Source organism: Antechinus flavipes, chromosome 4 (assembly GCF_016432865.1).
Source record: "Antechinus flavipes isolate AdamAnt ecotype Samford, QLD, Australia chromosome 4, AdamAnt_v2, whole genome shotgun sequence".
NCBI classification, from domain to species: Eukaryota; Metazoa; Chordata; class Mammalia; order Dasyuromorphia; family Dasyuridae; genus Antechinus; species Antechinus flavipes.
Window position 1 is genome coordinate 135,229,320 of NC_067401.1, and position 22,379 is coordinate 135,251,698.

A 22,379-nucleotide genomic window follows, 5' to 3' on the forward strand; every position below is an offset into this window, starting at 1 on the left:
AATTTTAGGAAAGAAGCGTGAGGAGTTTTTGATCATCTCTAGTCATTGGAATGACAGCAAGTTGTCTTTCCTCATCACCCTCTACTGTGGCTTACGCCTCATTTCTTGTCTCATATTGTGCTGTGTACTGAAATTTTCAGCTGCCTTTCTGGGTAGATGGCTATGCTGAGGATTGGATGGGGCTTAGGGAGGATCATATAAGTCAAGATTATTCAGAACAGGAGCTATATTCTTCATCTGTTTGTTGATTGAAAGCCTTGGAAAAGAATTTATTTGGGTTTCCTGCCACATTGGTCTTTCCAGGTAGAAGGTCAGGAATGGGAGCAATAAACATGTATGCACTGATTTCCACTACTGAGAAAGAAAGTATGATACATCAAAACTTTCAGGCTTCATCTCCCTTCTCTTCTTGTTAAGCCTGAAAGCCCAGTCTGAGACTCAGTCCTTTCACTTTCATTCCTTGCTTGCAGACCTAGTAGTAGCAATGTACTTGGATTGTCAGGACTCCTTGAGAATTTAATTCTTCTCATAAGACTCCTCATTTCATGCCTCAGTTTTCCTTTAACAATAAAAATGATATTATTTCCTTCCCAGAATACTGAGGCCTATATAAATTAACCCAAGGGAGTTGGGGGTGAGAAAACTTGAAAAAAAGTAAGGAAAGCATCAAATGAGGGAGAGGAAAAACATTGAAATTAAGCATTTGCAGTGACCTGGGGATAATTTTTTTTCCAAATATTTAGAAACAGATAAATATAAGCCTTATGCCTAAGAATGTCATTTTTCAACATTCATTCAAAAGAAACCTTTATTAAAGCACCCACTGTATTCAAGAGTTGTGCTAACCACTGAAAGAATTAGAAGACATAGTTCCTGCTTTCAAGAAATTTATGATTAAGTAGGGGAAATATGACATGTACATAAATAACCATCATAACAGAATGTGCTAAGCATATAAGAGAAATATTAAGTATTTCCCTGCCTCCCGCTTCCCTCTTGTCCTCCAGAATAACCCATTATTTTTCTGAGAGTCTGGTAAACAGAAAATCACTTTCTTTTCCCCTGACTCTTTCCAAAGGGTTGCTTTTCTTTTTAAAAGAAATTTGAGTCACTTTCACTTCTGAATATTTCTCTTCCCTCTTCTCAGTAAACTTTCCCTTTTAACAAAGATTTAAAAAAAAAAATTAGCATAACTGACATGTTTAGCAGTTTATGCATGGCTTCTTTTCCATAATCTCTCCCCTCTGCAGTGAAATGAAAGGAGGGTGGTATTTTTTCTTAACTCTTCTCCAGGACTAAGTGTGGTCATCCTAATAACACAATGTTTAGTTTAGTTTTTTGTTTTTTTTTAATTGGGTTGAGTTTTTTTCCCATTACCAGGGATATAATTCCATTTCCATTTTATTCCTTATTTTTCTAGTTCTCCTTCAGATTGCATCAGTTCATGGAAGAGATTTGATGCTTCTCTGCTCATTTATCTTATGGGGCAAAATTATTACATTCATTAACCATAATTTGTTTAGTTACTCCCCAGCCAATGAGCACCTACCTACTTTGTTTCCAGTTTATCGTTATGATAAAAAAATACTACAATGACTATTTACATATATAGAGGATTTCCTTTCTTCTTCGACCTCTTTGAAGTATATGCTTAGCAGAGAGCTCACAGAATCTAAAAACTTGTACTTTTTAGTCACTTTTTAATAATCCCAATTTACTTTCTAGAATGTTGAGAACAATTCATAGTTCCACCGTCAGTTTATTAGTGTACCTCTCCAACACTTACTATTCCTCCTTTAGACAGATCATTTTGTTTGGACCAGACAGTTTCATGGCCACTGCTAATCATTGTCCTCCAAAAGAGATGGAGTCTTAAAAAGGAATGGAAAACCCAAAAGTCCCCCAAAGAATTCTAACAAGCCTGGTAAATGCAAAGCAGGAGGCTGGGGAAGGAAGGGCTCTCAGACAGAGCCCTGAAGGCCACGGCTACAAGGAGAGTCCATGTTTCACTTGTTTGGCACCCAGGCAGGGCCTCCCAAGAGTTGTCTTTAGGCGGGCTCCTTCACTTCCACAGCTTCAGAGACTGCCAGGATACCTTGACTGCTCTTCTGTAATTCAGACCCACGTCTCTGTGTGTCTCCATTTGGGCGTTTGACCATGTGTTTCCAACTCAGCATGTTCAAAATCAAGCATATCTTTCCCCTAAACTTCCTTAATGGCACTATCATTCGCCTCTGCTAAAACACACGTGCTGCTCCTTTCTTCCTTACCTGCCACAAACCCCATTGAGTCTTCTTCCATGGTGAGACATCAGTTTGTCTGAAAAAGACCAGGAGTTAAAGAGAGCAGCAAACTTAGATGAGTCAACATTGTGGTATCTTAATGTGGTCTTAGCCTGCACTAAGAGGGGTAAAGCCTCCAGGAATAAGGAAGGGAAAGTCCCTCTCTCTCCAGTCAGACGCTATCTCGCATCTGCTGTTCAGTGTAAGGATGACATTGATTAACTGCAGTATCCAGAAAGGTGGAGAACTGTGACCGGTAAGTCTAAGTCACAGGAGATGATGCTGAAAGAACTAGGAATATTTAGCCTAAAGAAAACAGGATGCAGGAGGGAATCTGCCAGCTGTCTTTAGTATATGAAGAATGTCACATGAAAGAGAACGAGATGTCTTTTAGTTGTTCTCAGAAGGCATAACCAGGAGCAACGAGTGGAAATTACCAAGAGTCCAGTTTAGGCTTGGAATCAGGAGAAATTTCCTACCAATGAGAACTGCCCAAAGGCAGACAGCCACCTCAGGAGGGTTGGGATCTCTCTAGGATGTCTCCCAGCAGACACCGGAGATCCATTTGTCAGGAGGGTTCTAGGTAGTAAGGGTACTCTTAGGAATGGATTGAACTAGATAGCTCTTGGGGTCCCCTTTCAGCTGGAAACTTCTGTGATTCTGTCATCTCTGGTAGCCACTCCTTCCTCCAGTCCCCTTGCTGTCTGCCAGGACTATTGCAATGACCCCTTTCCTGATACCTTCATTCTCCCTTTTCACCCATTCTGCTCATTACCAGATAGATATACTTTATGCTTCTCTTTGGTCAAGTACTCACAGCTCCTTATGGTGCACCCATGTTTAGGCTTCTGTGCCATCTATGGCTCTGCAGCCACACCAAGTCCATAAACTTTCTCCCTTGGGGTGTGGTGTGAACTGGAATAGTGGTTCTCTCTTTGAAGTCCAACTCAAAAGTTGCCTTATATGGCAAGCCTTACCCTCATTTCCCCTTTAGGGAAAACCTTTTTCTCCTATACCTCAGACTTCACTTTGTACTTCTTTCATGAAATTGTTTGTTATTTTGTACATCAGTACATCAAACACTTTTACCAGATTGTTAGACCTGGCATGGGACTTTGCACTGAGTATATCTTTTGAATTGAATTGAAAAAACAACACCCAGTTCTTACATTTGTTTTCATAGGACATAAAAGGGGAGCAGGAGTAATTGGGAATGGGATTAATCTTCCCTGGTGCAGATAAGGAAACTGAGGATAATAGATGTGTAGTGACTTTTAGGAGGTTACATAGTATGTGTCAGGATTAGGTTGGAAGTCAAAGGACTTTGACCAGGAGGTCCTACTTTTAGGTCGGAGAGAAGCTCATTGGAGCTAGAATTGATGGAAAGATCTTTTTCCATAACTTCTCATACCAGCTGTAGGATAGAGGAGGGGAAGGGAGAAAAAGGGGCAGCGCTAGTTCTATTACTCAAAACTCTTTGGGGGAAATAAGTGGGCAGCTCTAGTTTGGAGTGCCTTTGTCCTCATACATGTCTGCAGGGTGAGGGGAGGGTCAAACTCCTTGTTGAAAAGGAGACACCCAGTACCAATTGGGGTCCCACAGCCAGCCTAACTTCCGTCTCGATCCATCAGAACTCAGTGACACGCAGTGCCCCCATCAACAGTGACAGTCAGGGCAGATGTGGAACACGTTTCCTCACCACCTATGATCGTCGCTTCGTCATCAAAGCTGTGTCAAGTGAGGACGTGGCCGAAATGCACAACATTCTCAAGAAGTACCACCAGGTATGGGGAGCCCCGAGTCTTAGCTGTGGAGGGGAACAGGCGCTGCCTTCCAACAGCGAGCCCTGGCCCTCTCCTGACACTGCTGCAGAAAGAATGGAGGCCCTATTGACTCCTTATCTGCGCAGCTCTCCCAGCCTCTTCACTGACACTTGGGCACCTGCCTTGTCCGTTTCTGGAGTGAACCTCCAGCTTCCTGGGAACCGTTGAAAAGAAGCCTGGCTAATGTGCTCACCACATTCTTTGTATTTGTTGGGCTTGGTAGCCCTTGTGACTTCTGTCTCCAGCAGCTAAGTCAGTGCTGAAGAATCATGGAGAGAAGTAGCAGGGGATGGGGAAGTGGAAGGAGCAGCTCTGGTCCCAGGATGGGGATAGAATTTAAAGCTGCAGCTAACCCTTTTTTTTTTTTAAAGCAAGTTGCCCCTCAAGCCAGGGCCCTATAACGCTCATTTGCTAGGGATTCATTGGAAACAGAACTGAGGGGAACCCATGTCCAACTTCTTGAGGGCTAGAAATCCAGAATTGTAATTGTGATTTGTACAGGAAGGAATCCATCTGTCCTATTACATCCAGCTGTTACTCCTCTTTTTTTCTTTTCTTCCCATCCCCTCCCATTATAGTTCATAGTGGAGTGTCATGGAAACACCCTTTTGCCCCAATTCCTGGGCATGTATCGCCTGACTGTGGATGGTGTGGAGACCTACATGGTGGTCACTAGGAATGTGTTCAGCCACCGGCTGACTGTACACCGGAAGTACGATCTCAAGGTACTTGTGGGGCCCCTGGACTCCCATGTCCAGTGAAAGCCAGTGAGATAATGTATAGTAAGCCTTAAGTACCACCTATATGTGAAGAAGCTGGAAGAGCTGTGATCTTTCTGAGAAGATGCCTGGGGGTAGGGAGGCTTTATCCTTTACGTCCAAATGGGTTCTATGTTATGTTCCTTCTCTGTGCCTCAGAGGCAGCCTAAGTTCTCAGCATGTGGGGGACAGGAGGCTAGTTGCAACCTACTTTTAACCCCAAAGTTTTTGTCCTTTATGGACAGAGAGGAAGGCCTTGAATTTCTGTTAGTGGGATATACACAGTGAGGCATGAGAATGGAGATGAGTTGGGATGAGTTGTCTACTTGGTCACTTGCTTTTGGCCTAAAGTCACCTGATTGTAAACCTGGAGAACAATTTGTGATTGTAGAACTTTTTTTTCCTTTTTTTCCCCCTTTATGAAATTTAACTGGCCCCTCCACACATCCGACTTCTGAAGTTGGCACTGATACCACAGCTCTAACAAACTCTGCCTAGTTGTTTGTTTCTCTTTTCTCCCAGCCTTCCCCACTCCCCAGCAGCCAGTCCTCTGTGGACTTGGCTTTTCCAGCATCCCATGAGATATAGAGTGTCTTTGCCTCTTCTCCCCACCCACTCCTCTTTTATATTCCTCCTCAGGGCTCCACTGTGTCCAGAGAAGCCAGCGACAAAGAGAAGGTAGGCTGGGGCGCTTAGTAGCCACAGTCCAGCGTCTGTCTGGAATGGCTTCAGCAGGAAGGAATTAAGACTTTCTTTCTATTGGCAAGACCCTCCAGGGAAGAGAGTGTTTTATCCCCTAGCTCTAGGTCTGAGCCCAGCCTAGCAGAAGTGGCCTGGGGGATATGTCAGATCTGTTAATGTTTAAAGAAGATGAGATTCCCACAGGGCTCCCATACCTTAGCAGGAAATTCTTCTATATCACTAACCTAAGGCCCTGACCTCTGCTTTTTTCTTGTGGCTTATCTCTAGGCCCTCCCTAGGTTCTTTAGGGCCCTCTAGAAGCTAGGACTGAGACTCGATGGAAGGGGCTGGTGACCACTCAGGCTGGGCATTTGTGTCTACCCACCCTCTACCCCTCCCTGGGGGGATAAGTCCCAGAGCTGCCCACCCTGCCTGATGTTGCCTTCCCCTTTCCACAGGCCAAGGATTTGCCGACCTTCAAAGACAACGATTTCCTCAATGAAGGACAGAAATTGCATGTAGGGGAGGAGAGTAAAAAGAATTTCCTGGAGAAATTAAAACGGGATGTAGAGGTAATAAACATGGCCATCCTTCTGTTAGGGAGAGGATGGGAGGTGATCCAGGGGAACCCCTCTCTCTTCAATGCTGCATCCACTTAAGTTACTAGAGCACCTTTTATCAGATATCCCTGCTTGGCTTTTAAATATTACAGATCTATGATGTATAGATTTTAGAATTGCTCTAGAGATTTTGTGTATGTGCTTTTACCTCTGTCAATAAATTATGAGTTTCCAGGAAAGAAGGACCATACTATCTCCTCTGTCTCTCTGTCTGTCTGTCTGTCTAGCTCTCTCTTTCTGACACCGCCCCCCCCCCCCCCACTCCCACCCTGGCAATTGAGGTTAAGTGACTTGCCCAGGGTCACACAGCTAGGAAGTATTAAGTGTTTGAGGCCAGATTTGAACTCAGGTCCTCCTGACTTCAGGGCTGGTGCTCTATCCATTGAGCCACCAAGCTGTCCTCTCCTTTTTCTCTCTCTCTCTTTTTTAAAAACAATCATTTATTAAGCGCCTGCTATGGACCAGGGACTGTGCTGAGAGCTTTAAAATATTATCTTATTTGATCCACATAACAATCTCAAGAGAAAGGTGCTGTTATTCTTATTTCACAGCTGAGGAAAGGGGATAAACAGAGGTTAAGTGTTTTTCACAGAGTCACACACTTAGAAACTGTCAGAGGTCACATTTTAACTCAGGTCTTCCTGTTTCCTAGCTCACACTATACACTGGGGCCATCTCACTACAGCTCTTGGTTTTCTCTACACAAAATGTATTTTTTATATAAAAAGTATTGCCAGCACCTGCTTTTCAGATAGTTAATTTATGAAATCATTGTGTTCTTTGAGAAACATATGTTAGCATTAAAACAGCTTAAAGAAATGTCATGGCATTTCTGAAACAGCTGTTGTAGCATGGAGAAAGTTCTGGGCCCCAAGTCAAGAAGATCTGAGTTCAAATTCAGCCTCTGACATTTATCAGAAATTGGATCTTGGGCAAATCACTTAATCATTGTTTGCCTGAGTTTCTCCACCTGTAGAATGGGGATAATAATAGACCTACCTTGAATGTTGTGAAGAGGAAATATGAGATATTTGTTTCTGATTTAACAAATACCTGGCACCTAGTAAGTGCTAGATAAATGCACATTTCCTTCCTTTCCTTTGTCTTCATGACTCTCTTGGAAAAAAAAAATTTTTGATTCTTTTTTTTTCCTTCCACATTTTAATATTAGCATAGTTTTCTACTGCTTTCTTATCTTATGCTAACAGTGGAATGCAAGCTGGATTTGGAATCAAGAAGACCTGAGTTCAAATTCCCCTTCTGACATATACTGTGTGTTCATCTTGGAACTTGACTTTCCCCAAGAAAAAAATGGAAATGAGGAAACATCTTCCTCCTGGTATTGTGGGACTCACATTCATTTTAAACATCAAAAAAACTTTATAAGTGTCAATTACTTAATTAACATTAATAACAAGAATACTAAACTAGTAGGGATTTAGAACAGTTCACTAATCTTCACATATCAAGATGATATGCCTGAACTCCCCAAGACCTATGGCTTGTTCATCAATAGTTGAAATAGATCTTCGTGGGCCCCAGATATATTCTCCTTCCTTGTTTGTAATGGATCTGTCACATCAGGTAATGGCCCAGGATGAAGGCCCTTTGTGGCCACTACCAAATTAACTGGAGACCCAAATTAACCTAGCCTCCTTAATAAAGGGCTTGTCAAGTAAAAGCTGACTAGATGATCCCAGAAGCATTTGTTTCCTAGGATCCTTCGTTTGCTTCAGGAGAGTGAAGAATAAAGGGAAGAGGTGGGAAAGTTTGTTCCCTTCCCCTCATGGGGTGAAGTTTTTCTCTCACTTTTGGTGCCTTCCCCCCTTCTCTTGGCCTCCTTCCTCATCCTTTCCCCTTTACAAAACCACTGGAACTTTGTATATAATCCTTTTCTTTTCTTTCCTCCTTTAGTTCTTGGCGCAGCTTAAAATCATGGATTACAGCCTTCTAGTAGGCATCCATGATGTGGACCGGGCAGAACAGGAAGAGATGGAAGTGGAAGAGCGGGCAGAGGATGAGGAATGTGAGAATGATGGGGTAGGCGGCAATCTGCTCTGCTCCTACGGGACACCCCCCGACAGCCCTGGGAACCTTCTCAACTTCCCCCGATTCTTTGGCCCTGGGGAATTTGACCCATCTGTGGATGTTTATGCCATGAAGAGCCATGAAAGTAAGTGGGAGCACTGCTCTATCAACCCTATTTTCTCTAGTCCCATGGCCAGAGAACCTTGTCATCTGTAAGAGCTGTTGCTTGTGGCAGCTATAGCATGGCAACCAGAGTCCTGGTTTGGAAATCCAAATGGGACCTGTATTATGTAGCATATGGATGACCTCAGATAAGGCATTTTGGGATAGGTTATCTCAAAGGTTCCTTTCAGCTCTAAATTTTAGGTCTTCTCTCCTTGGCTTTTGCCATCCCCAGAAAAAATGGCATTGGCCCCTGTGTTCATGAGCTGTCTCCATGCCCTCCCAAGCTCCCTGTGCTACATTTAGTAGCTCGCTTTTCCAGGAGTTCCTTTCTGAGTTTTTTCTAAACTCTTCAGAATGGGAGAGGGGAAGGGGCTTCAAAGTAGAATCTGCTTTCATCTTCCTTCATTTAAATATCCTGATCATGTTCTGCAAAGTAGGGGAGAATGAGGTTCCCGAGGAGAACATTTTGAGTGCTTCCTGACCTATGGGTGGGTAGTTTAGGAGGCCTTCTGAGTTACTCAAACACAAAACCCGAAAAACTCTTCAGCTGGACCAACTTATCTGACCCCCACTCTGCCTCACAGCTTGTGAGGATACAGGAAAATAGTATCCTCTTTTACTTTAAGAAGATGTCAAGGGAGGGTTTGAGAATCTCTGCGTTTCATGTCCAGGGTAGGTGTTTTTGTGTCTGATCCAGCTGTCTCCTGCCCTCTGTTTTCCTGCCAGATGCCCCTAAGAAGGAAGTGTATTTCATGGCCATCATTGACATCCTCACACCCTATGACGCTAAGAAAAAAGCTGCACATGCTGCCAAAACAGTGAAACATGGGGTGAGTCTGCCCTGTTCCAGACCAGGTAGTGGCAAGGTGGGGGACCTTGAGACAGAGCTCTGAGAGGCCCCTGTGTCTGAGTCCCTTCTGGCAGCAGTCTCCCCAAACAGCCTCTCAGGAGGCAGCAGCCAGGCTCTTTCTCAGTCTCTCTAAGAGTTGAAAGGTTTTTCCTCACCTAAGATTGCCTCTCTTCCTTTCACCCATTGCTGCCCTTCAGCCAGGCAGAGCATCCTTCTCTTTCAGCGAGTGAAGTCAACAGCCATTTCCCCCCCCCCCCCAAGTTTCCTTTTTCTCTAGAATAAATGTCAGTCATTTGATCAACTAATGCTCATGTTCTCCAAGCCCTGGCCCTGAGAGCTGGGTGGCCTGAGGCCTGCTGCCCCTTCCCTGTCTCAGAGAGGGCTCCAGGGAAAGCTGCTCTTTCTGTTTGTCCTCTGCCCCTTCAGGCAGGTGAGCTTGCCTTGACCCTGTTTCTCTTGTCCTTAGAGAATGATCCCACCTGCCCCCTCTCCCAGAGGGTTCCTTAAGATGTGTTGCTTCTCACTAGGCAGCTTGTAACAACTTTGTTTTTGTATTTATACTGCTCCCTAAAGGCCTCTTTCCCTCCAGATTTAAATCCGTTGTTCTGCAAAATAAAACAATGGAAGATCTGGGGCCTTCACCTTGGCCTCCCCTCATAATTAACTAAGTGTACTATTATAGGCTTGCAGGGAGGGGGAATCTGAGCGTTAGTGAGACTTACACTGAGAAGAATAGGAAAAAAACAAGCCAGTTCCAGTGGGTCAATCATACTGAAAAACTGCTTGCAAGAACACATCCAAACTGTGTGCAGATAACTGGGGCCCCGTCACACTGGGCAGGCTCTGACCCCCGGACCACTCTGTAACATGTCCTTTATGCATTGCAGGCTGGGGCGGAAATTTCAACAGTGAACCCTGAGCAGTACTCCAAGCGCTTCAATGAATTCATGTCCAACATCCTGACATAGTCGTCGTCTGCTTGCAGCCAGAACCCGAGTGCTGGGGTGGGAGCTGGGAAGGAAAGGGGGGGGCAGGTGGAGAGTTGAGGGGGAAGAGGGTGAGCTTCAGAGGAGAGACTAACGTAGCCTGCAACACTGTACAAGACACTGTAGCAGCGTGTGCGAGAGTGAGTGAGTGTGTGTGTGTGAGAGCTTTGTGGGGATCTTCATCTTCTGTGCACCCTGGATTTCCCCCACTTGACCCTGGTGGAAAAGTGGCCCTCTCTTTGTTACTAAGACACCCAGAGGCTGGGCAGGACTCCGTCGGGTTTATTTGGGTTTTGTTTTTTAAATCGCAATGCTTCAACATTGTTATTTATAATGTTGTGTGCAAGTCATCCTGTTCTCCTCCACCCCAACTCTGTTTTAATGAAAAAGCCCCAGTAGTCCTCCCTGCATTGGGGCCAGTTAGAGCAAAGCACTATGACATCAGAAAGGAGAATGCCAGTAACTTCCAAACCTCTTGGGGGGGATTTGGTTGGATGGATTATTTTTTTAAACTAGGGTATCGAGTGCAGCTCTCCCCACTGCCTACCATGCATAGAAATTCAAAATGAGATTGTTCTTCCATCTGTACTTACTCCCTTCCCCCAGCCCCTGACATGGCCCAGCACAGGCCATGGGGGGACTGATGGCCAAAGACGTCAGAGTTTGTTGGCTTTTGGAGCCATTTGTTTTAAAAAGGGACTGCACATGCCCATGGAATCCTGGCAGGTGTTTCCTTCTCAAAGCCTGCCTCCCAGTGGATCCCAGAAGTAGAAAGTATGCTAATGGATATTATCATCATGTATTCAGTTATTTTTCCCTTCTAAAACCTCAAGAAATCAGAGCATGAAAGTCACTGAAAATCTTGTGTACTTCTTCCCTTTCAATTTAACCTCCCCCCCCTCCCCAATCCCAGCAATCCTTATTTAGTTTTGGACTTGTGTGGGTCCAAGTTCTTAATCTGAGGGAAGTTAAATTGTTCCTTCCGAGTGAGTGTCTTCTCTAGTTGAGATCTTTCCTAGTTCTGTAATATAGATGTCTTATTCTTCAACTCCTGGTGCAGCATTCAAAAGCCCTCAAGGTTAATGAGTAAGGGAGTGAATGTCCCTTTTCTATTTGCAATAGTTCAGGAGTCATCTGGAGAAACATTTCCAGTAAGTTAAAATTCATGTACTTAGTAATATATGTGACCAAGATCAGTACCATCTGGGATGACTTTAACCCCCCAAAATAACCCTGGATTTTTAGCTAGTTGCCCATTCATTCTTCTTCCCATTTAGAAATAATGGGCTTCTTCAACTTCATTTTGGGCTCTCCTACCTCAGGGGCCCTGATTTACTTTTGATTCATAAATGAGCCAGGCATAGGTCTCTCTGAGGTCAAGCAGTTTCCCCCTTTTCAGAGAGAAAACTCAGCCACAAGGAATCTAACCAAGTGAAAATACTGACTTGAGGATGGGGAGATGGCATTCTTTATACCTTCTCTTTACCTAGGACAGAAAACCAGGGAAAGTATTGGGGAAGCTTGTAAATAGTATTGTCCAAGACAGTATGGTTTGCCACACCGTTTGGAATGAGGTTTGATTTTCTTTGTTGTCGTTTGGGCTTAGCTTCTCAAGCAGGAATGGAAAGCTTTCGTCCTTAACCTTTTGGTCTGGATTCATTATAGGAATGGATTAGAGATGATAGATTAGTCATCCCTGCCCTGTGCTGCTTGGATGAAATTCAGAGGAGTGGTAGGTGCAAGGTAGCTTGGATCAGCTATCTGCAACAAAGCTTCCAAGGTGACAGGAGACAGAACTTGGAACCAGATGACCCTCAGAAAGCCAGTCAGACTTAGGAAAGAATTTATGTAGGAATGATTTTTGGACTTGACCCCATCCCTAAATCAAGAATGAAAAGTTGGATATGATTCTAGACCTCTGTTGTCTGAGAAGTTTGGAAGAGTATGTCCTTTTAACACTTGTGCTCCCACCATTCTCTTTCCATTACATCTGTTGATCATGTTGCCATAATGTGTATAGAAAGTGCAGATGTGATTTAATCATTTAAAGATATACTACCCAGGTATCTAACTTGTTTTAACATTACGGTTTTTAATTTTTTTTTTTTTGTATATTGTTTACATTTTTGAGAGGTAGCATTCTGTTTCAAATACTTATTTTGTTTCTAGTCAGTATTTTTGGTTATCTCCCAGCTGCAAGGTAAGAGTTACCAGCATTTGAGTTGTGGGTTTGGTGATTTTTTTAAAAAAGGGTTTAAAAAATGGTTACTCCATTTTCTGCTATTTCTCAAAACCTTAGGTTTTGTCCTTTGAATTAGAATATTTAAAAGCTATTCATCTTGCTTTAATTCAAGTTTTCTCATTTTTTAATGGTTAGAAATGTAGAAAAACGGGAACTGGTATTCAAAGGTTGTTTCCCCCCACATCCTTTGGGTAGGTGGAGTCTGACATTTCCCCTGCCTCCCATTTTTATGTTATGATTTTGCACAGAAGATAGCTCTAAGAAGAGATGAGAAGCTGTTACAGTCTTAATGTAAAATTTAAGAGCAATTCTGGAGTCTCTGGAGGTTAAAGGTTTAAAACAGGAAAGCCAGAGTGAAATTAGAGGGTCTGTCTTCCTTTCCTCCTTTAGGGGACTGAGTAATATGTGTTTCTATTAACATGAGTCCTCCTCTTCAGACCTTTCTATTTGAATGTTTATGGCTGCAAATGAGAATCCAGTAGGCTCCTTGTCACAGTGAAGAATTACTCTTATACCTCCACAATAAAGACCACTACCTGAAGGCCCTGGCCTCTTTAAACTCAATGACCACTAATCTTTGCATGCATTCATGTCCCACCCCTACACTTCACCACAGTACACATACACACAAACTCCTCCTTTCCACTCCTCATTTGGTGGATTGGAAGATATTCCAGCAAATTATCAGCTCCACAATCCAGGTTGAGTATGCCTAGATCCTTCAGGTTATTCTCTCTAAGGAATTGGGCCATCTATAGCCCTTCTCTGGTCTCCCACTGATTCTGTGGTGGTAATTGATAAAGAGGCTGCTAACCCTTCCTACTCTCCTGTTCTGTATCTCAGGACAGGACCTCCCCAGCTGGTGCTTCTGACATATATTTATACCCTGGGTGGAAGAAGATATTACTTTGTTTTTGTCCTTCTTATCCCAGGAAAAAGAGAAAATTATCTACCATTTTGCATTTAGAATGGAAGAGTGTTGTTTGCCTCATTCCTATGTAAAACAGCCCCCTTCATATGAAGAATAATTTTAAACTCTAAAAGGCTAGGGAATGGTTGGACTAGTTTAATTTTTTAAGTAGAAAGCAAAGGGAAAAAATTTACATTGCACCAATATGAGGGCTGATGGATGGCTCATTTCAAAAGGGCCAGTTCCCTGTATTTGAAACATGACAATTCTATAGATCAGAAAAATTTTAATCATTGTGCTTCCCCCCCCACCCCCTTTTTCAAGTCTTTACTTAAAGATATTCTTGACCATCTCTTGATGTCATATCCATATCTCCCAGAAAGCTTGGGGTAGCAGATCTTAAGAGGAGCTTACTTAAGGAAGAACTTTCCCCGTGCTCTGCTCATAATCACTTTGCAAAAGAGATCTAGTGTAATGCCTCAAAGGAGTTAAGTCCAGGATTGTTCCTTAACTGGTATCATGCTCTTTAGCACAGTCAGATCATTGCAATTGAAACAAAATGTGAATAAAGTTTTGGGTTCAACTTTTTGGGGGAAGGGAAAAACTCCATCAATCATGACATCTAGATTTCCATTTTTTAAATAGGAATTTTCAGTCCTCTGTGCTTGTCTGTTTGCTCGGAGAAGTTTGAGACCCTATTACTGTTTTGAAATGCATGCATGTTACAAGATGAATCTCTGACCCAAGGGGAAAAAAATAAAACTCCAAATTTTGTGTACATCTTTTTTTCACTATGGTTTTTGTGCCTACCTTGGAATAAAGTTTAAAGTAGCATTTTACCTTCCAATTTGCAAAGCCAACTTTTAGCGATTACCAAGTGCCTCAGCTTGAGGAAGGGACGTTACAAATGCCATTTTGACATGCTTTATTAGACTAGCCGAAAAGGGTGGTGCAGCTAGTGCTTCTTTATTGTCTCCTATCAATCACTTCTCCCAAACTCCCTTATGCTTTGCCTCCAACAAGATATATTTGTATACATGCCAGCCCCAACCCTACCATTTGTGGGTGCGAAGGACCTAGTACCCCTTGAAAGCTTTTACAGATAAACAGGAGTCCACAAGGCAAAGAGTACCCAAGGTTCCTTCCAGGTCAGGAAAAAAAAGGGCCACATCCCTGAAACAACTATGGAAGTTATTCAGAAAGCAAGAAAGAGAGATTTCTTATTACTTTATTTTTTTAAGAAAAAATCAGTGGGCTCTGAGAGAGGGAAAAAAAGGGGTGGGGAAAAGTTAATCCATCCGTGCTTTCAATGTTCGGGTGGTGATCTTGTCTTTCTCACTAAAGGAGGAATTAAGAGAATATTACAATTTTAAGTTTTAACTTGTGATTTTCATGCCTAAATGACCACACCAAGAGAGACACTAATACCTTTTTCAAGAAACTAGCAATACATTTAATGTTAAAATTTAACAAGGACGTTTAGTGACTATTCAGAAGTTTTTTCCTGTTCATTGCTCACTGTACTACAATATAGTTGCACTAAACCCATTTTGGGATGTGACCCACATGGGGATTTGTTTTGCCTTGACTATGCTTACTTGTTACAAATTTTCTTTTTTCTTGGGAGGAGGAAGATGAGAGGAAAAAAATGCAAAAATGGGGGGGAGGGGAAAAAGGGGGAAGATTCCCTCCTCTCAAGTTAAATACAACTGCTATAACAAAGACGAACAGGAAAGTAATTGACTTGGCTTTTGGTTTTGCTAAACCACATTTAGATTTAGTTTACAGTATGATTTACAGTTTTGAAAATCATACTGGCGAAGAAGAAAAGGAAATAAACTTGCTAGGAATCAGAGGAGAGTCATCATGAAATTTTAAAAATTGGCTAAAGATTTACAATCCCTTCCTCAAAAAATCTGGAGCACAGGGAAAGAAAATAAATTACATCTGTTCTATGTTAAAGCCCAGGGACAAATGTCTATATTTCAAACTATTTTCCAAGAGAATATTTCTGCCTCTCTTTAGGGAGAATGGACCCTTGCCCTAAGTCTTCTGATATGTGGTCAAACCTGGAAAGTGCCATGACAAGAATGGAAAGTTCAGGACACAAGACCAGGCATTATATACCCTAGGCAGTGGGGAAAGAAAATTGGAAAGAATGAGCAGCTTAGTTTATTCCCACTTTATCCTTGCTACAAACCAAATAGTTCCCTCTCCAAAAGCCTACCCAAGGCAGTAAGAAAAAATTACACCACCCCATACTCACATAATATGGACAATCACCCCCATTCCTGACACAGCATCCCGATCTACAGCATTCAGCATGGCTTGGGAGATGGTTTCAAAGAGGTGTTCAGGTTCCTACAAAGAAAAGGGTGTCCTATCAATTTTCAAAATCCAGCTCTTTATTCACTAATATTTCTCAACTCAAGTTTTCAGGCTAACCCAAGGTCTCATCCCTCCTTTTTTTCTTATCTCCAATCTATAAATGGATGAGAAAAATAAACCTTTAAAATACTTCCTTTAAAAACTGTTAGTCCTATAATTCAAAACTATGACTGGGATCAAACCTGAGGATTGTTCCTTTCTGGAGTCAGAGAAGTAAAAATCAAAAAAGTGAGAATTTGCTAACCAAACTGGCTCTAATTCCAGCCAGAAGTGTCTCTGGCATTCATTTCTTAACACTTAACATGCACATTCACTTTTTATTTAATGACAAAGAGGCAGAAAACCTAGGCAGGCTTTGGGATCTCCCAACACCCTCAATTCCACTTACCATATCAGGTTCCCAGAGGGATTCACACATCCCATACATCTGTTCCGAGCAGGTACCGCTGACCACAAAGTCATCAGTCACCATGGGGCAGCCAATGAGGTCCAAAGAACAAATAAAGGGTTCAAAGGTCTTGGGGTGTAAGCCAGCAATGACTGGCTCAGTGTAGTAGGGGCCAAACCTGGCAGTGGTGGGGTAAAAAGAGGGTGGTCAAAAGAATTCAGTAGGTACCTTCCCACTTCTCCCAGACTAGTTAGGGCAGAAAGAAAACATCCCCCCAGTCAATGTGCCATCAGCTTGTTTCCTTACATAGATTTGTTTTTAAATTCTCCATTTTCTATTTGGTATCAGGCAGTACTTAGAAACTCTTTTCCCCTTCCTTTCTCCTATACTTCCCTTAAGGCTTTCTTTTCTAACCATCCCTTCAACTTTGGTCCCACCCATCCCCCTGGTCCCTCTCCATTCAGTCCCTATCCCTCCAATCACCCAAATCTATCTCTGGCTACTCGACTCAGATGGCTCTGGAGAGAAAAGTGAGGCTGTGACCTTGCCCAGCCCTCCCTCACTTAAATGCCACAGCATCACCTCCTTGATGTCATGGTCCTTATTGAGAACGGAAGAACCAACAAGTCCCTATCTCTATACTCTTCTAAGTCCACACTAAAGGTCCTTCTCTACTTAGCTCTTTATTCACTAATATTTCTCAACTCAAGTTTTCAGGTCAACCCAAGGTCCCATCTCTCCTTTTTTTCTTATCTCCAAACTATAAATGGATGAGAAAAATAAACCTTTAAAATACTTACTTTAAAAACTGTTAGTCCTACAATTCAAAACTATGACTGGGATCAAACTTGAGGATTGCTCCTCTCTGGAGTCAGAGAAGTAAAAATCAAAAAAATGAGAATTTGCTGCAGATTTAAAGCACTTTGAAGTCTGAGCTCCTGTCTACAAGTCACTGGTGAGATGGGGGCCTAATACAAAAAGTCAAAAGTGATATAATGCTTTCAGGTTCCCAAAGTGCATTACATTCACTACTTCAGGGGAAGGTTCAGCTGAGCTATTTATGTCAGCAGATAGACCCATATAAATGAAAGTATAGAAATTAACCTGAATACAGTATGTGCTACTCTATCCACTACTCACACTCTCAATCATCTTTTTTAATGGGAAAAAAAAAAAAAAAAACATACCCTGGAAAACTCTGCTGTAGTAAGCTACATTTGAGTTTTATACAAGTTATACTGGGGGGAAAGGGATAGTGTATGGCATACTTTGCAAAGCAGTAATTATGAATGAAAAGATAGCCAGAAATACCAGAAAATGTTAGATTTGAGGAGAGAAACTTGGGCTCAGATTCCATGTCAGAAATTTATGCTGTATGACCAAGGGTGGGTTGCCTCGTTTCTCAACAAAAGCATTTTATAAATCTCTATAAAAATGTAAGCTGATAAAAGAATTCAACTTGACTCTCAAAAGTATTATTATGCCCACTTTACAGATGAGGGGCAGAGAGGTTAAATGATTTTGACTATGATCACCCAGCTAGTAAATGTCAGAGGCCATCGAGACTCTAACTCAGGTCTTTTCTGATTCCCAAGGCCTTCCAAAATGTGAACTCCTTTTCCACAATAGTATATATATAGGAATACTAACTTTTGCCACTATTGCTGTGTTCCAGTGTCTCTGCTTTGCTCCCAACCATTTAATCCTGGAAGTTTGTTTTTGAAAGACTTCCCAGACCTTTAAAGCCCAGGGCCTGCTCACCGTTTCTCATAGAGGAGGTTAGCTACCATGCTCATGAGGGTATTAGGTTTGATCTGTCTTCCTTCCTTCAGTTCATACAAATTCAGCCGGAATTTGAGGCGCTGAGCTCTGAGGAAAAGAAATCAAGAGCCAAATATATGAGTACTGGCTTGTGATTCTCCCATTGCCAGGATGGCAAGTGACAGAGACTAAGTCAATATTATCAACCCAAGGCAAAACTTACCTTTCAAAAAGCCATCTCCAAATAACTCCATTTCATTCAAAACCCCAACAGCACATCTATTTTTGCAAATTACAACTTGTGAACATGCAACTTTTTAAAAATTTCCTTCAGTAGTTCTGCCTGTTATGTGTCTTAACTGTACCAACAGGAAGGTGAAGTGAGGAGAAAGTCTACTTCATTCTGTCACTTTAAAAATTTTTTCCATTTTATTTTTTTGTTCTGACATTAAACAAAATGAATGTTTTCATACATAGTTGGGAAAGGCAGAAGATTATATATGATCTTTAACTCCCTCTGCCTATTCACCCACATCCAGTTAGTCACCAAGAACTGTCAAATATTCTTAGTCTTTTCTTCCATTCCCATACCCTAAGCAGGCCCTTCTTTATTATATCTGAATTATAACAAACTTCTTAACTTTTATTCTTTAGTCTCTCCAATTCATTTGGTCCAGCACTACCAGATTAATATAAAATATATCATTTTCACCATATTACCCAATTACTTAAAAACCTTTGATGACTTCCCATATCCTAAAGGATAAATGTAAACCCTTTAGTCGTTCTATGTTCCATTTTCTAGACTTATTTCCATTACTTCCTCTTCCACATAGACCTTTTGCCCTTGTAACAATTATCTACATAACTTAATTCATGGTTTCTCTTTCTTCAAAGGCCCAGGTCAAATTTTGTGACAGCATAGTAAATCTCTGATATTTACTCGTTGTGACTGAGAAAGTCACTTAATCTCTATGTCTTGGACAATTTTCTAAGTCTTATCCACTAATTCCTGGTTGGCAGGTAGAGATAATTAAAGGAGAAGCAATAGACAATTAAGTCAGAAAATCTGGTTTCTTGTTCAGAAACAAGATGTTTAACTTTGCAAAGATTTCCCCTTTCTGGGCCTCCCCTATATGTAATATGGGAGGACTGGATTACATGTTCTCTATAGGCTCTCTCAGTTCTAACAGTCAGTTATAGCATGCTTTCAAGGCCACTTAAATCAATCCAGCGCAACACAGACCTCTTTCTTATCTTCATCCCCCCACAATTATTTTCTCTACCACTCTTTGGATGCTCCTCATTTGTCACGACTGTCAGCACTCTTAAAAGAAAGTATCCTGTTTTCCCAACAATCCTTCGAGCACATTGTTGATCTCAAGTCGCTTTATTTATATATCTGCATCCCTCCTTTCTCTCCCCCTAATCTTAAAAGGGGTAGACTCTTGATAAATGCAAGGGCACCAGTTCAGGGCTAAGTCCTTTCAGGGACGGGCATTCATGAGACCACAGGGTCCCAACCTTTTGGGTCTGTGGAAGCTAAGGGACGCTTTATCAGAAGAGGGTTTTTAGACAGTTGAAAAAAAATTCTAGTTGGAGATCAGTGAGAAAAATGGTGTCATTTTTTCCCCAGATAAGTTAGAATGGTGTAATGGTTTTTTTTCCCCCCATTTAAACGGGGAATTTAAATTCACACACTTCTTGAAATCTAAAATTCAGGACCACCCGTGTCAGAGTGGGGAAGAAGGCTCACACTTACACGGTCTGTACATCAGTGGCCAGCCCCGCCAGGCCGATGTATAAGCGGTCTCCCATGGGGAAGATCTTCTGGAAGTCGGTGGTTACCATCTGGGCCTGGATGCCAAAGCGCCGGTCCGCAGCGATGGCCACACAGTTCTTCCCCTTCATGGCCATGACGGCCCCTCCGTTATAGGACATAATAGACTGGGGGAGAGGAAGGCGAGGGAGGTCAGCGCCGGGGCAGCCACAGCCTCTCAACACCCTCCCCACCATCCCCTACCCCTCCTCCGCGGACTCAGGCCCAAGCTCCCTCTGCAGCCTCGTCCCAGGTCCGCTCCGCGCAGGACGGCCCCTGGCCTGTCTCCCCTCCTCCTCTCCCGTCTCCAATCTTGCCCGAGTTCTCTTCCTTCTCAGCACTCCCGAGCCCCATCCTAACTCGGGAAAAAACCACTCACCATGGTGCCGGCGTTTGAGAGGAACCCAAAGGATCCGCAGCTAATCCCAATCTCCTCCGGACTCCGGCCCTCTCAGCGCGCAGCCGCTGAGACTTAACACTGAACTCCCAGTGGCCCACCGTCCGACTTCCCATTGCCATCCAGTTTTTTGATTGGTCTTCTCTTCTACCGTCAAGTCACGTGGGTCCGAGAGAGCAGGAGTGCACCTATCAGAAGTGGGCGGGGAAGGAGAAGAGGGGATGGACCGAAAGTGAAAAGTCATGGTCCGGAAGTAATCTTCTATGAACCTAGGGGCATGCTGGGAACGCGGAGGACTCTGTGGGGGATGCTGCTGTAGTTGATGCGCATGTGCCAAGCTGGGCGGTCTCCGAGCCTTTCCTGGTGGTTTTCCTGCGGGCTGGCTTCCGTTTTATCATGTAGTACTGCACCCCCATCTCTGAACTCCCCTTAAGAGACTTCGGGCCCCGTAATGAAATAAGTTCCTTTCCCACGAACTGCACGATGCACGCAGAGATCACTTGGACTCTCTCCTCCGGCCAGCTCCTAGTGGATTGCACGTGGGATGCCTCCTTTCCTTAACGGGGGTTCAATGAGCATTTGGGTCAAACTAAATATTTAGAGAAAAGCGAACCGAGACTCTCAAGGGAATTAATGAAAAAAAAAATCAAATGAAGGTGGCCTAGCTGTACCTGATCTAAAATTATATTATAAAGCAGCAGTCACCAAAACCATTTGGTATTGGCTAAGAAACAGATTGGTGGATCAGTGGAAAAGGTTAGGTTCACAAGACAGAATAGTCAACTAAAGCAATCTAGTGTTTGACAAACCCAAAGATCCTAATTTTTGGGATAAGAATTCATTATTCGATAAAAACTGCTGGGATAATTGGAAATTAGTATGGCAGAAATTAGGCATGGACCCACACTTAACACCATATACCAAGATAAGATCGAAATGGGTCCATGACCTAGGTATAAAGAACGAGATTATAAATAAATTAGAGGAACATAGAATAGTTTATCTCTCAGACTTGTGGAGGAGAAAGAAATTTGTGACCAAAGATGAACTAGAGACCATTACTGATCACAAAATAGAAAATTTCGATTACATCAAATTAAAAAGCCTTTGTACAAACAAAACTAATGCAAACAAGATTAGAAGGGAAGCAACAAACTGGGAAAACATCTTCACAGTTAAAGGTTCTGATAAAGGCCTCATTTCTAAAATATATAGAGAACTGACTCAAATTTATAAGAAACCAAGCCATTCTCCAATTGATAAATGGTCAAAGGATATGAACAGACAATTCTCAGATGATGAAATTGAAACTATTACCACTCATATGAAAGAGTGTTCCAAATCACTCTTGATCAGAGAAATGCAAATTAAGACAACTCTGAGATACCACTACACACCTGTCAGATTGGCTAAGATGACAGGAAAAAATAATGATGAATATTGGAGGGGATGCGGGAAAACTGGGACACTGATGCATTGTTGGTGGAACTGTGAATGAATCCAACCATTCTGGAGAGCAATATGGAATTATGCCCAAAAAGTTACCAAATTGTGCATACCCTTTGATCCAGCAGTGTTTCTATTGGGCTTATATCCCAAAGAAATACTAAAGAAGGGAAAGGGACCTGTATGTGCCAAAATGTTTGTGGCAGCCCTGTTTGTAGTGGCTAGAAACTGGAAAATGAATGGATGCCCATCAATTGGAGAATGGTTGAGTAAATTGTGGTATATGAACGTTATGGAATATTATTGTTCTGTAAGGAATGACCAGCGGAATGAATACAGAGAGGCTTGGAGAGACTTACATGAACTGATGCTAAGTGAAATGAGCAGAACCAGGAGATCATTATACACTTCGACAACGATATTGTATGAGGATGTATTCTGATGGAAGTAGATTTCTTTGACAAAGACTCAATTTCAATTGATAAATGATGGACAGAAGCAGCTACACCCAAAGAAAGAACACTGGGAAACGAATGTGAACTATTTGCATTTTTGTTTTTCTTTCCGAGTTGTTTTTTACCTTCTGAATCCAATTCTCCCTGTGCAACAAGAGAACTGCTCGGTTCTGCACACTTATATTATATCTAGGATATACTGCAACATATTTAACATATATAGGACTGCTTGCCATCTAGGTGAGGGGGTGGAGGGAGGGAGGGGAAAAAATCGGAACAGAAGCAAGTGCAAGGGATAATGTTGTAAAAAAAAAAATTACCCTAGCATGGATTCTGTCAATATAAAGTTATTATAAAATAAAATAAAATATTATATTAAA

At 42.3% G+C, this 22,379-nt stretch overlaps 2 protein-coding genes across 2 annotated transcripts in view; one reads left to right on the forward strand and one right to left on the reverse strand.

Annotated features, from left to right (window-relative positions):
- The window catches only part of PIP4K2B (phosphatidylinositol-5-phosphate 4-kinase type 2 beta), a 28,044-nt gene extending 13,921 nt beyond the window's left edge, over nt 1–14,123 (forward strand). The window contains exons 4-10 of the mRNA XM_051994649.1: nt 3,914–4,066; nt 4,684–4,830; nt 5,503–5,541; nt 6,003–6,116; nt 8,079–8,337; nt 9,084–9,187; nt 10,095–14,123. Coding sequence (XP_051850609.1) covers nt 3,914–4,066; nt 4,684–4,830; nt 5,503–5,541; nt 6,003–6,116; nt 8,079–8,337; nt 9,084–9,187; nt 10,095–10,175 — 897 coding nt within the window. The 3' untranslated portion in view covers nt 10,176–14,123. The remainder of the gene's footprint in view (nt 1–3,913; nt 4,067–4,683; nt 4,831–5,502; nt 5,542–6,002; nt 6,117–8,078; nt 8,338–9,083; nt 9,188–10,094) is intronic.
- A 434-nt stretch (nt 14,124–14,557) lies between these two features.
- Nucleotides 14,558–20,193, reverse strand: PSMB3 (proteasome 20S subunit beta 3). The gene is made up of 6 exons (XM_051994650.1): nt 20,081–20,193; nt 19,645–19,829; nt 17,883–17,990; nt 16,122–16,299; nt 15,612–15,706; nt 14,558–14,683 (listed from the first exon to the last, which is right to left on the reverse strand). Exons 1-6 carry the CDS (start codon nt 20,081–20,083, stop codon nt 14,635–14,637), a joined length of 618 nt encoding a protein of 205 aa, XP_051850610.1. The 5' UTR covers nt 20,084–20,193; the 3' UTR covers nt 14,558–14,634.
- Nucleotides 20,194–22,379: the final 2,186 nt, after the last annotated feature.

Bases quoted from the DNA above. Each gene is read 5' to 3' on its own strand.
- PSMB3 (XM_051994650.1), bottom strand. The intron at 16,300-17,882 runs GTGAGCAGGCCC...CACCACTGCCAG, and splicing joins AACCTCCTCTATGAGAAACG to GTTTGGCCCCTACTACACTG. The intron at 15,707-16,121 runs GTAAGTGGAATT...TTTTCTTTGTAG, and splicing joins CCCTCTGGGAACCTGATATG to GAACCTGAACACCTCTTTGA.